General features: G+C 38.5%; 1 protein-coding gene across 1 annotated transcript in view; it reads right to left on the bottom strand.

The window, feature by feature from the left end:
* Positions 1–15,279, bottom strand: part of ZNF536 (zinc finger protein 536) — a 262,198-nt gene that overhangs the window by 189,271 nt on the left and 57,648 nt on the right. Inside the window, exon 4 of the mRNA XM_019472532.1 lies at positions 2,195–4,366. Within this exon, the coding sequence (XP_019328077.1) occupies positions 2,195–4,364 (2,170 nt within the window). The 5' untranslated portion in view covers positions 4,365–4,366. The remainder of the gene's footprint in view (positions 1–2,194; positions 4,367–15,279) is intronic.

Genomic DNA, 15,279 nt, shown 5'->3' with positions numbered 1-15,279 from the left:
TCCATGATAGGATGTATGACACCAAGAGCCTTCCTAGATTTACTAGAAACAGACTAAAGGAGACAATCAGATATTAATATAAAACGTCTGGTCTTCTTCAGTAAAAAAGAACATGCTTCTCGCAACTGTTACTGCACATATTTTGCTTTCATTTTTATATGCTTCGATATAAATGCATCAGGTGTGAAAATAAATATTTTAAATAAATTGTAGTTTAAGTTAAAAATAATTTTAAATTAGTGGCCAGAGAGAGAACATCACTGCGGTGTTATCTTTTGCCTCTGAAGATAGGAAAAACTTCCCACAACAATACATTTAACGAACCAGAACACTTGGAATTAAAGTTTTCAGGGCACTCAAAACACACCAACTTTCACATGCATTGTTTTCAATCCTCTTCAGTCTCTATCAGTTCAACCTCACTCAGAAGACTCTGGGGCTCTTTTTTACCAAACTTTTCCAGACAGCCCTGGAGGGCTTCGGGCAGAATTTAAACAATTTCAGGATCTTTTATTTCCGATTGCTCTATGGCACTGCAAAACAAAAGTGACGCTTTCTATATCAAAGAGGAGCATTCTGCCCCCCCCAAATGTGTAGGATTTTTAAAAGTGAAAGTTAGAAAAATATTCTTCTTCATCCTGACATATTTTCAATCCTCTTAAAACAATCTCAACAACTATATATAGTATGAAATTAGCTCTCGCCTATTACCCTTGTTCCTACATAGGATTTTCTAATGTGTCTCACCAGTAATAAATTGTAAACGAGGCTATGACTCTAAGAGTAGACAGTGTGTTTCATGGGTATTTAAACAACAGCATTAAGTACTATAGGAATCTGTGGAATGTGGAGTGCAGATTTATGTGTCTTAACAATTTCTTTACTGGTTTGTAATAAGCCAGCAAACTAACACTTTATTTTTATATTAATTTGGCCTCAGAAGTAGAGTATACTGGAGCATGACAAGAACAACAAAAATAAACTGGCATATACTTAATAACTGTAACAGTGAATTGCCTCCAATACTAAAATATTTATCGAAACTGGGGGAAAAAAAACCTAAAAAGAATTACCCTCAACAGCCTGCTACCAGCTCTTTAACAGTGGGCAATGTAATGCCTTAAGGTACCTCAAACTGTCTTTCATTTTCTAGACTTAATGGCTGATTGCAGAAATCAATGTTGCCATTAGTAACAGAGTATTTGTTATGGCATGATTTCCTCTGTTGTTAGGCTTGCAGAATGATTACAGTATTAGCGAGGTGCTTTCTTTATAAAGGGCTGAAGATATAACTTTCAATTTACTATCCATTAGTAAGTGACTTTGGAAATATAGATGAGGCCAGAAATCTTACCTGTTATTACTTGGAGATTTTATTTCAGCAGTCATAGGCTAGTAACTTTAAAAATTGTACCAGGAAGCTCAATATTTTATAGACATCTCCAATGAAATATTATCTGCTTTGCTATTTTGTACACAGCAAGTTAACATGACATACAATGCAATTAAAATGTTTCAGTCCAATTTCTATTTTTCTTGTACTTTCAAATAGATGTGAATTAAGCAGAAGGCTTCATACATGTTAAAATATGCACATAAGTTAAAAGATTGTCAAAAAGTTAGTAATTTGTATTTTTTAATCTCTTTTTAATCAGTCCAGCGGCCAGGTACAAGTAGATATCTCAGCTAAGTAATTGATATGGTTGTGGGAAGAAGGGCAATCAGAGAGGTTAGCCAACACACTGTTTATTAATCCTATTTCTTTGAACTATAGCTCAAAGAAGGCATCTTTCCTCACCCTTTTAAATGGAGGACATGGAAAGATCTGCAAGAGAGACACCATGAACAGAAGAGTAAGAAAAAAAAGCACCTTCCAAAACCTGGAGGGAGAGGCCCTGGAAGCGACATTGCCATTGGTGACTGTACAGACCCTGCACACTGCTGCCGGTGGTGTGGTGGAGGTGACAGCCAAAAGGCTAGGAAACCTGCCCTTGGAGGGGAGAAAAGGGTGAGCCGAGAATTTTCCTCCAAGGCATTGCGGGAACCCAAACACAGATGTTCTGGCATATAACACCACCTCCCTGTGGACTGCTAGGAAACGACCTAACAAGAGTGCATAAACTACTTTGCTGCTGTGATTTCAAATATAGCTATGAAGCTTTCAGTGCAGAGAGGGAAGGAGAAGTTATCATACCTGAAGAGGAGGGTGAGGAAGGATGTGGGCTGTCCTCCTGGGCACTCCCCGTCTGTGAGAGACCCCCACCTACTCCGCTTTCTTCAGTAATGTTAGAGGACCCTGGTGTTGTCGACCTGCTGACAGACTGTGACTCTTGATCACTTCCAGACCCACGTCGCTCATCAAGACTACCTTGAATTATTTCATCTTCTCCTTTCCTGTCTCTTTTGTGGACCCTGGAGTGAACGACCACTTGGTGGTATGTTCTAAAAACCCTTCCGCAGTCTGGACATTCAGTTGGCTTTTCTTTTACATTTCCATGACTTTGTAAGTTGTACTCAAGTCCCTGGTTCATACCATGCGACAAAAAATCTCTACTGCCTTCTAAAGGGTCTAGTTTGTTTGGCAAGTCTCTCTGATTGCCCATTTTAGTGCTGTGAACCAAATCAGCAGGCATTTTCTGCTTAGAGCCATCTGCTCCTACTAACACATACTCCCGCTTCTCCTTATCAAACATAACTCCAGCATTTGCCAAAGTGTCTTCATGGCTGCGCTGTATCTGCTGCTCTTTAGACAAAAAGCCATGTTCCATGGCCATTCCCCTTGCCATAAGCTGCCAGGCCTGATAGCTGTTTACTGGATCCATCTCTGCTGCTTTGGCGGCAGCTTGTAACCTTTCTATACAGCTGGATTTCAGAGGAGGCACCAGATTGAGACAGCCCAATAAAGAATGTTTATCCCCTTCAGCAATACTGTGGCCAATGCCAGAAATGGGTGAAAGGAGCTTCCCCAAGACTTCTTTCTCTTTCATAGGCATATCTCCTTTGTTATAGATTTGATTTTGTTCACTTAAACTCGCTTTGTCGGGAGGAAGAAACCCACTCTGCAAACATGACAGGTATCTCGAATATAAGTTTGCATGAGCTTCCTGGGACATGCTGCTGATGGAGACAGGTACTTCAGGATCATTAGGAGATTTGTTCTTTACAGATAACTTATTCAGGTGAACTTTCATGTGATTTTTAAGAAACCAAGGCTCTTTGAATCGCCTCCCGCAGATCTGACAGCAGTGTTCAAAGGAATCCTTGTGCTTTCTCATGTGGCCTTTTAGGAACCAGGCTTGGCTAAACACTTGGCCGCACACTTCACAACGAAACTCGTTGGTGGATTGCTCCCCATTCCCATTGGAGCCCTGGCCCTGTGCTGACTCTGCAGTTATGTGAGCCTTCTCCACGTGGCTAATCAGCTCCTCCTCCTGCGAGGCGGCAAAGTCACACAGAGTGCACTTGTAAGGCTTGTGCAGGATCCTTATGTGCCTGTCCAGCTCTTCTCGCTTCTTAAACTTGCCTTTGCAAAACGTGCACCTGAACCCAGCTGTCTGAGCGACAACTTCTTCCTGGACACTGACTGGCTTTGGAGAGGGAACGGGGTTTGAAATATCAGGTGTGCTGTGATTAGCCGGCACAGACAAGTTACAGTTTGCGAGAGGCATTGGCTGGGTGTGCTGCTGTGCTTTCACATCAGGTCGTGGCTGCAAGAGGCTGCTCTTCATCTGTTTGTCCCGAAGAATTGCTCTCTCCTCCAGCTCATGTAAAAGTCTGTTTTCTTCTCGGACTCTCCCACGACCTTTGCCAAGGTTTCCAAGCTTATGAGTACGCAGGTGTATCTTCAGGTTGCCTTTCTGAGCTGCTCTGTGGTCACAGTATGGACACTTAAATGGTTTCTCTCCAGTATGAGTTCGCATGTGTAGCGACAGGATGCTGTTAAATCGAAAGCGTTTCCCACAGAGGGGACATGGGTACTTTCTGTTTTTCCTGGCATCATCCTCTATATCACTCATCTGAGACATAATCCCTAGGTTTTGTCCATTTAAGAACTGCTGCAGATCCACGCGCCCATTCAAACTGGTGTCAACCTCTCTGTTGAGCTGGTTTGCCAACAGTGCCATCTGACTGCTGATGGGCTGGTTTGCTATGGACATGTGGCTTTTGTCTTCTAGCGGTGCCGACGCCTTCTCCTCTGGATTCTGCCTGTTCTGGAGCTCTGGGAAGGCATGGCTGAGCTGGGAAGTGATCTGGTGCAGCTTCTGGCTCATTGAATACTGCCCATTGAGTATGGTGCTATTGAGATGGGTGTCAGCTTCTGGCACAGCTGAAGAAACACCAAGGCACAAACTAGCTTCCTCCATCTCTGAAAATCAGAAGATATTTTAGATTCAGACTGTGAAAGAGTTACAAGCATCGAATCACTGACGTACAATTTGCATTTTATGTTTTACCTACTCATAACAATGCAAAGGAATTAGTGTAAAAACAATAAAAAGTGTATTAAATGCCAACTGTGCTACACAATTTTGACCATACGTGAGCTTTCATCATTCTGCATGTTTACCAATAACCATTAATTACTATTTTAAAATATGCTACAATTTCAAAATCTAATTATTACAGAAGGGGCAAAGGCTTTTACTACCTCCCTTGTTTCTCTTCTTGTGAAATTGCACCTGTTTACATTTCTAAATCTATAGAAAAAGAAATGTTATGCATCTCTCCCATTTCCATTACAAAAGCCAGCAAAAAAAAAAAAAAAAAATAGAAATCCATTTGTAACTTTCAGTTCCATTAACCATATTCAATATATTACACATTCTACAATGAGAAAGATGGTTTTATGATTTGACGAAAAAACGATGGTATGATATTTACTGGTGTACAATAAAACAAGATAATGTTTTGGGAAAAAATAAAGTAAAGGACAAGCTTTAGAACAATAAAAGGGATTTTGCTTTAGTCAACAAAAAGTGCAGTAATATCTCATTAAGCTGATTAGTATGCTGCTTAGAAACAGTACTAGGTGCTGTAACACATGATTATAATCATAAAAATCCTTCAGTGTTTGCAAGTAAGCATTAACGAGGTATATTAAATTTTAAGGAGACTGCGACTAGCAGCTATGTAAACCTCTGAGATTAAGATTTAAGATTTAACCCTTCTGCTACAAAACATTGTTATTTTGTCATTTTGAAACTGAGCCCATCAAAAGGCACATAAATTATCTTCTGCAAAGTCTTAATTCATCGTTGAGAACCTTCAGATTTCAGTTCTTAGGAAAACTTGCCAGATTATAGAAGGAATATCTCTGTCCTTCGATGGGTAAGACGTGATTTAAGGCACTTTGATTTGTTTTAAAGAGCTCTCTTATGGAACTAGATAAAACCAATTAAAATCTGGGGAAGGTGTTGTGGAAAGCCTCAACAAATTTAAGAATTTTAATAACTTTCCTAATACACGTTAATGACTACAAATTGTACCTACACTATGTATATTGCAGAAAATTAGAATTCAAAGCTGTTTGTTAAACACAAGTGCTCTGTTCTGGTCTGCATAATTGTCCACAATAATCTTCTATCCTTGCCACTTCTCTACTCTATGCAGAAATAATGTATCTATAAAATTCTATTTAAAATATAAAGTTTTGCATTAATAACCTCAAACTATATGATGCTATAAGGTTATATTAGAACATAATTAAGATCTGTGTTGTTCAGTGGAGTGATTTGACACTTTATTCACTAATAAAATTACTGAATTCTATACATTATTGAATAATTCATTTGGTCAACTTTCTGTTTGGCTTTAGCCAAAAGCCTTTACTCGCTATGCCTTCTACAAAGGCTGCAGGCACACTCCAGGTGGACACTATTCCTCACACAGCTTCATAGTGGCCACGTGCTAGACAATTTGAGGCCCAAATCTAGTATGTACTTAAAATGCATGTAATCGTGCTCATGGGAGTAGTCCAGTAGGCTTCAGAGGGTGACTCGTGAAAGCAAAGTTCCACACATGCTTAAGTATTTGCAGGATCAGGGCCTAAAAAAGAAAGCATGGGTGTCTCCAAGAGGAGACCTATTTGGTTCTCAACAGGATGACTGAGGTTGTGATACAACACAGATCTTGTAAGAAGCTAAAGGGGGAAGTGCATACTCATGTGTATTAATGATGAACGTGAGCTACAAAATTTTGCTTAGATGTAATGAAGATTTTTCAAAGTTTAACAGTGCTCAGATTCAGGTTTCATTTTGGGGACCCATTACTTACATCCTGTCAATGTTGTTATTTATAAAAATATTGATGAGATCAAGTATATAAAAGGAAAAGGCTTTTATACCTATAAGCTATAGGACTGCACTTAAGTTTAGCTTGCAGTGTCTAATTTGCGAAGGTAGGGGAACATAGTCAAGCGAGATGTACACCCAAGGCCATGTAGCAAACAAAATTTTTGGGTTTCATGAAAGTTTTCTGTGCAGCAGACCACAATCATTCAAAATGTGGGTACATACAAACACATTTTTTTAACATTTTTGAAAGTTTGCTTAACTTTTGAAACAAACCAAATTTCATGTTCAAAAGGATTAGCTTAACATCTGAGGGTTGTCGTGCTTAGGCCTGCCACTACCTGAAGTTGACTGAGATTTTGAATATCTGCCTACCCACTTCCTAAAAATAAATTAAAAAAAAACAAAAACAAAACAAAACAAACAAAAAAAACCAAACAAAAACCAGAATCCACTTTCTGTCTGGATTCCACATACCACAGGTATTATTTCTCCTTACCATGTTTAAACAAGGCATGTTGGCAAACAAGAACATAAAAATTCAAGAAATGCATTGCATGTACAGACACATACATATATTGAAGAGGGTTTAAAAAAGTCTTTGTGAATTGTCATTATTCTGTAACAGCTTAAAATGCAGTCTAAATTTCATTTATTCAGTTGACCTCAATGGGAACTGGTGCCTTTACATGCTCAGGAAGGTTTGGGTAGTTAATTTTAGCATTTTATGCTCTATTGAAGTTTGGAAATGCTGACAGATCCCAGTGGAGTTTATTAATTCTGATGTTTAACCCTAAGCATCAGTTCAAATGTATGGTTATTTGGATTGGGGAGGGGAGAGGGAGTTGTGGTTCAGATTTTAAGTTATTCTGTGGCTCTTTTTCAAAGATAACTTTAATAAAGTAACAACAGCAGTTATAGTTGGAACGTAATTTTTTCTAATTTTGTTTTTTTGCTATTTTCTGTCTCCCACAAACATACAGACACATATAATGTAGAATATAGATAGGATGAGCTGGAAAAAAAAAATCAAGAGGAAGACCAAACCCATAATTTTTCATTTAAAAACTAATAATTTTGGATCAAGTCTGGGGAGCCTGACCCACGCACATTGATCTTTTGGCATTGGAAATGTTATACATTTTTGATGAAATATGCAGAAAGGTCAGCAAAGCCTCTGCTTAGTGAGAAATAACCACCTGTAAATGCCGCATATTATGATCAGCTGTTCAGTTTCTAGGATCCAGCTACCACAATCTCAAGATGCTACAGTTCTTCACTTAAACTGTATTCCCTCCCTCACCTGCCCCAGCTTCTTGGAGTCCTGTCTCCTGCCTCTGGCTCCGAATTGTCTCTTCTTTTCCTCACTCCTATGTGGTTTCATTGCAAAGTATAATCCTGGCATTCAAAGTACTGCCATGTGAAATTATCTCTCCTGCAATTCCCGGTTAGTGCATTTAGGAACACAGGGACCATGCTCTCATGTAAATCAGACTCTCAGTATTCTTCAGCCCATTCACAGAAAAACCTACCAAAATCTCATCTTGTATCCACATGCAAGACAGAAATAAAACTCCTCCTCATCCATCATTCCACTATGAATTAGATAACCCAATCTAATTTACCTAATTTCTCTAAAAAAAATTAGCAATGTCATTCTCTCCCTCTTTATCTATCATCCCGGTCTAGATCTATGACCAGATAGGGTTACACCGGTGGGGTAAGGGGCTTTCATTCCCCTGTGAGCCTCTTGCTTTAGGCCTGGCAGGTCAAGGTCCCCAGCTTGGTGTCACGGTGGTCATTGCACAGCCTCTTCCCATCAGCTAGGACCCTTTCTCAGGGTCCGGCTTCTCTCCACCACACCCAAGAGGTGCAGGGGTGCTTCTGTATCACAGACATGCTCACAGCCATGCAGTTGTCCTGCCTCCACATGAATCTCTCTATAGAGGCAACCGTCCTCCTCAAACTGGCCTGATGTGCAATTTTACCGTATCCATTCTGCCCCAAAAACCAAATGCTAAACACACTAAAAAAACCTCATGTGAACGGAACTCATTGAAATTTACCTTTTAACAGATAACCAGTTTGTAATTCCAAGTGTTTTGACAAATAGTTTTCTCAACATCTTTCTTCATTATGTCCTGCCCTTCTCGCCTCCCCAAACCAAAACACTAGGTATTCAAAACTAAAAAATCTGGAAATGCCAATTTATAAGTGCTGATGTGATTCTTCACGGGAGGGAAAATTTCTAGCTTTCAATTTTTAAATATATAGTCTCTTACATTGTTTTCATTATTCTGATCCCTCTTGTAAGGAAAACACAGAACGTTTTGCCACCACACGCACCGTGAACAGAAGCACAATGTTCTCTGCAGTTAACATATGTTTACAAAATCAACTGCAAATCAAATTTGAGATTGTTAAGAAATTTAAAATATGTTTGTTGAAATTTACATAGTAAATTTTTGACCTTTAATTATCTCAAATGTTTTGTAAAGACACTGTCCCCCAAGACATGGCACTGTACAGAGCATGTTGGTATCAGTTGTTGTTCACGGGCTGCCCTTCCTAACCTAAACAAACCCTCAGCTCTTGCCCAGGCGAGCCGCTCCAGCCAGAAAGCCCAATCCTCACCCTGCTACAGACACACAGGCTACAAATTGACTTGGTTTATACTGCACAGAGCAGGGCAGGAGCAGCCCCTCAGTAAGAAGCAAACAAACCATCAGAGGACAGCCATTTACCGTGTCGGGTGTGCAGTTTCCTATTTCTGTGAGGAGGGTACTCAGCGTATGAAATTCACAACTGGATACATATATTATAAAAATACTCTCTCATCTCCCACATGAAGGTACAGTGAGACATTCAAGTCCCTTTGATGATACTAATAGTTATTTTGATTTCACTCACATTTTTGCCCTCAAGACTATTTCCTGTGATATCAATAACGAAAGTTCTGACTTTAGCCATTTCAATTGAACACACAGATTTTATTTAACTATTTGAAATGGATTACTGGAATTTAAAACCAATTATGACACCAGAAATGCCTGTCATCACAACTACATTAATGTAATACGAGAAGCTCGGCTTCCTTTTGCTGGAAACAGAAAAAAAAAAGATGGCAACTAGAATAAAAAATAGTTTAAATATAAATATATGCCTACACACACATGTAAACATATGCACACACACATATATCTGTATACACACACGTATGCATACACACACCTGTTATCTTTGTAAACAGATGGACCAAATTCAGCTCTCATTTACACCTGTTCATTCCTACTGGACACACACACTAAAGCATTTCCCTCTTCACTGCTGTAGAGAAAACGGTCATTTTAAAAACACTGTTGTGCTGTTATTATAGCTTAGATTAGGTTAGTTAAAAGATTTACAGTTCAGTAAGCAAAGTAATGCTTTACAAGCTCACGTGTTTAAACGACAAGCTTGCTCTGGCCCTGATCCTCTGAGCAGTTACAGTTACACACACTGTTACTTATGCTTTCAGAATATAGACCTGGTATTTATCTTTCCAGCTACAAAAATTCACATATATCTACATTATCTTGCGGTCCATTGACAAATTCTAAATACTCCAATACAGACTGCTTCAGTTCTTAGCAACTCATAAACAGGTATCGCTGAGAAACTTCAGAATATATATTGAATTTTTATTAAATATTGTTCTTATTGTTGTAGCTGAAACAGTTTAACTAAGGCTGTTATAAGCATAATACACTCCTGTTAAGAAATACAGAACACCAGACTACTGAACCCTTTCAGGGTCATTAAACAGCTGTAAACATTATTACAAAAATAAACCAGAGATTTCATGCTTACATTTTAGCCCAGAGCTTGGTGTGCTGAGCAAGTACATTTTTTTCATCTCTTACAATCAACGCTGGTGACATTTGGGCATCCAAACAAATTACATCACAAATATTACTGAGGTGGGTAGGATACTGAGCAGTTTATTTGCCAGATGATTAATATATAAACAGTAGGGCAGGATAGATGACCTACTCTTCTTTGACTGATTTGTAGGCAATACTGAGAGACATAGATGTAAATAGTTAAATTTTAACAAAAACATGTGTGCACAGAAGGGGAGAGGAAAGATCAGCTGCATTTAATGCCACCAGGACAGCATTATCCAATCTGATAAAATGAAATAAACGTTAGTCCAGATTCTATTCTCATTTTACTTATGTAAAATAGAGTAACTGCATTGAGTTCATTGGACTTTTCCTCCTTTTTTTTTTTTTTCCCCCCCTCTTCCCTTTCTTTCTGTTGGTTAAGTAGGTGTCCTGCTCCTTGGGGTATAATAGAATTATATTAGGGAAATATATGGTTTCTGGAGTGTAACAGAATGTCTTAAAAAAAAAAACAAAACAATGTTGGCCTACAGGTAATGTGTCCTAGCTATTTGTGTTTATTTAAATATTATTAAGGCCAACTTGGTAATTTGTTATTACTATTAGTCACTTTACCACATTTAAGTTTTGTAGTCATTGCAAGGCATGTGTAGCTTCTAAGAATTAAAAACTGGGCGGAAGCACCACTCGAACACAGTATGTACAAAGTACTGGGTGATCCTGTCCTGACCAGCTCCCGCAGTCCCAGCCAAGCACCCAAGGTCGGGGCTGGAGCCTCACGCGAACACCCATCTTCCAGCATCCAACCGCTGCAAGACCACGCAGGGGGGAGCAGGGAAGGCATTTGACAAAACTATAGCTGCTTTGTAGTGCTGATATTTAAACAAGCTGCTTATTGATTCCAAAACAAAGTACTCCTTTAGTAACAACAGAGCCAACTCATTCCACAACAGTTTTTATGTCTTAAAGAAGGGTTAGCAGAGGGATTTTGAAGTTTCAAAAGTCATTAGCAGACAGAAAATTGTTTGCTGAGGCTGTACTGCTTTCACTCTGGACTGAGAAGACAGTTGCTTTCTAAAATACCTGTTACATCTGTAGGGTACTTTCTAGCTAGCACAGCATTTTGGACTGATAACTGATGAGTAGAAGATAAATCACCAGAACAGTCTTTGGTTGGTAGCACCCATGGAGTGGAGGACTGTGAACTGTTTGTGATCACAATCTAGGAAGACGAGCAGAGAGGAGAGGAGAGGTCATTTATAAGTCTCACTCACAGATTAGAATAGAAAGATTAGAAGAATGCAGACAAGCTGTTTGATTTATTGCTACTTTGCATGTGACTTAGCAAAATCTGTTTTCCTTCTTATTTATTCTATTTCACTTGCATATACTTAAGAAGTCAGATCCAAAGTAGAGAAAGATAAATAATTGGTACTGAAAGTTCAGTAGATTAAAAAAAAAAAAAAAAATCCTGCTTTTTTTCCAGGCACTGGTTGCATCTGGGATCATTATTTTTTAGCTTATAAGCATTGATTCTCATTTTACTTTTTTCTTCCCTAGTGTTCTCCTGATGACAAAAGTAAAGATAAGAGTGATACCAAAATTCAAATGAGAGCCTGATTTGTGGAATGCTTCATTAAACTAAAGCTTCTGTTACTTTAGAAAAAGCATTTTTAAAAGTAAATTTGTTATTTTCATGTAATTTGGAATGTATACAACTGATTAAACTCAACCCAATTTGATCAATCTCCTGTAGCTCCTATCTGATCATTCACTTTAATTAATCTAACTGGCATCCACGTCAGATTGAAGAAACCTTAAAATTAAGCTTTTAATGATCCACTTTAGTATCACACAGTACAAATAAAATAATAAAATGCCTGGAAGACTTTGCAAAGCGTATTTATGATTTCATTTTTTGTCATTTTTACAGCATGAAACAGGCTCGGAATCTTCTGTTCTCATCTGAGGACAACACTGTACCACACTGGAAGTCTGTAATACTCTAACTCATTATATAATATTAAAATAAGTATAATGTTGACCCTATTAATCCTGCATTCCTCACACAGGCAAGTTCCAAATAAAAGGCAGTGCATTTCAGCTGGGTGAGAACAGGATCAGGACCTCTATACCAATTACAAAGGGATCAAGCAAGAAGAGTTAAGACCACAGAACTCAAATCACAGTTTGAAACAATTTAAACCCAAAACTGTAATGCTGGGTTGATGATTTTCTTTTCATTTCACAAAGGCTTAGACTTAGGTTCTGTGCACAACTAAATATAATGTCAAATGCACATGTCCCAAAGATCAACATATGACTGATTGTGAAATATTCATATGCGATAGCCCAGCGAGATTTTGTTCACAAGGGCACCTGTCAGAAGCACAAGCTTGGATACAAATCATCAAATAAGTATGTAAAATCATTACTAAAATCCAGGCATGCAATCAGATAGTCAGTTGTCTGAAACTTGTTGGACCGTAGCCAGCACAGTGGCTCAACAGACTAATGCTTTGGTCTTTGCAGATCCTCAGGGCCCTAGTTCAGTTCCTCCTGCTACTGGTCAGGTCAACTGTCTGTACCTAGCATTGACTTTCCTGGCACTTAATGCTAGGAGTAAAGAAAAAAACCCCGAGTCCATAAGTTCCCTTTGACCTGAGCCACAGAAACATCTGCTGGTTGAGTCACGAACTGCTTGTTGGCCAAGTTTAACAGTAACCGATCCTGTTGCGGATCAGCTCTCTCAGCAGTAGGTGTCACTGCAATAAATAGATGGATTTCAAGGGACAAAGACACAGATTCCCAATTAAAATGCATAAACAGAACATCCCTGAATAAAGAGAGTTTCAAAAAGAAGTATATGGTCCAATTAGACTTTTTCTTTATGCAAAATGCTGGAAATCTGGTTTGGGGAGAAATGAAATTGCACAAGTGTGATTGTCAACAACAAAGTAATTCTGTCCTTTAGTCCTATGTCACAGAGATCCTTTAATTCACATTAATCACCTCCCTGCAATCCCAGGTCTATTAGGTAAAGACTGTTACAGTTAAACCTTTTAAAAAAAAAAGCTCTCTAACAAATTAAGTAATTTTCTCTAGTGGAACAAAAGACCTAGTTATATGGAAAGACACTGCACACTCAACTGTAGTTTTAGGACTTAACAAAGACCACAAAGTTAGCCTATTTTCTGTCAAATTAGAGAGCCCATACCCAACCCTATCTGCATACAGAACAAGGAAAAAGAGAATACTTATAACAGCTTTAGGAGGGAAAACAAGATGTCTCAAGTATAGATTTAATTAATAGAGTGCATATTTTGAAAAAGCAGTAACCAATTTATATTTGAAACAGAAATATGTGGTATGCCAAATAATACCACAGAGATGTCAGCCAAGTCTACACCATATTTGGTTTCATTAGCACAAAACGGTTTGTAGGATAATTAAGGATGCTCCAAATTGTATACCATTGAGTTAGACAGTAGACAAAACAATGCATCACTAAACATACGGACTACCTGTGATGACATCAACACAGAAACTACGTGCCTAAGTAAATGTTTTAATGTTGGTCCAAAGGAAAAAGAAAGATTAATACATTAAACCTTGCATAACCTGTTGCACATGAAAGAGAGCATATGCGACAATATGTCCCACTCACATATAGTGAGTAAAGTACATATATAATATAACTGCATTTATTTTACTTCTAATGACATTGAACTGGGAACAGAGGAGAGAAAAGAGTATAGAAATAATTAGGATAAATTACTCCATCCTTCAAGGTCAGTATATTTAAGAGAAACCAACATTAAAAAAGTCCCCACACACATGAAAAACAAAGGGCCATACTGCATATGTGGGAAGAGTTAAGCTCCTCCTTTTCCCCCCAGCACGCTGCTGAAACGTCCCCAGCAGTAATTCCCACCAGCTCATACCCCGGTATTCTGTAAAGCTCCCCAGCACTGTGGGTCATCAAAGCATACTGTGATCAATACAATGAGAGAGGAGGGGAAGACATTTTCTACGTGTTTCTTTGCTGAGCACAGAAATAGCCAACATCTTAATATAATGTAAATGCAAACAGTTAGAAACTCAGAAGTAACTTGCCCAATTTCAGTGCACCCAAACAGCTTCCAAGGCCGGAAAGGGACCGAATTTTTCAGCATTTCAGCACTGTAGAAACGAGTATCCCTAACTGATCATTTCCACATCTCATTTAGGAAAAAGCTCACCATGTATCTTGACTTAAATAGATGGCTCATCCTCTGTAAAGAAGCCAGGGACAGAGTCCAGAACTCTTGACTCCCATTGCTTAGTCCAGTATGCCAGATAGCTTTCTTTTATCAAACATAATTGACTACTGAAACGACTGGGTTTTTTAACTCATGACAGACCTGTCAGCATAACATTTTTTGGTTAAAATATTACGGAGAGTTATTTTGGTTTTTAATCACTGAGATTCTTGGCTGTTAATCCCTTCTACCTCCAATTTCTGTCTGCTCTCCTTTCTTCCCTCAACCCAACTGATTTATTTTTCCTGTCCCTGTAACACATGGACTTGGTGGAAAAAAGAAAAGACATAATTTAGAGGGTCATAGTGATTCTTAGATACAAGTGGCTTCAATAAGTTATTTTTAATACTAATTTCCAGGAAAAGGATAATGTTGAGAAAGCTTCAGCTTCAGTGGAATTAGATGGAGTAAAAGACGCAGCTGAAAGAGGCAGGGATGCTGGGAGGCAGGTGGATGAGGGAAAAATAGAGCAAACATTGATCAGAATGCTCCTTGTGTTTGTGGTCTCCAAAAAAGTAGAAACAGTAAACTCCTTGAAGAATTAAGTGGAAAAAGATAGATGAGGAAACACAACACAAACTTAGACTAAGGATAGGAAAAAAACAATATACTTAATTATCACTCAAGAAAAATGAAACACTAAAAACCACAAATCTCCTTTATCCTTTGGTGTTCTGGCCTATGCACACTTTTACTGATATGATATATTACTGCTGTTGTCATTTAACTTTATTAATTGATCACTGTCATGAACACAAGAGCAGAGCTGGTAACTCTAGAAGCCACCTCGTACCTCCTCTGATG

The sequence above is a fragment of the Aptenodytes forsteri genome, unplaced genomic scaffold (assembly GCF_000699145.1).
Source record: "Aptenodytes forsteri isolate BGI_AS27 unplaced genomic scaffold, ASM69914v1 Scaffold356, whole genome shotgun sequence".
Taxonomy (NCBI): Eukaryota; Metazoa; Chordata; class Aves; order Sphenisciformes; family Spheniscidae; genus Aptenodytes; species Aptenodytes forsteri.
The sequence above is the reverse complement of the archived record's forward strand: the minus strand, read 5'-3'. Positions and strand labels throughout refer to the sequence as shown.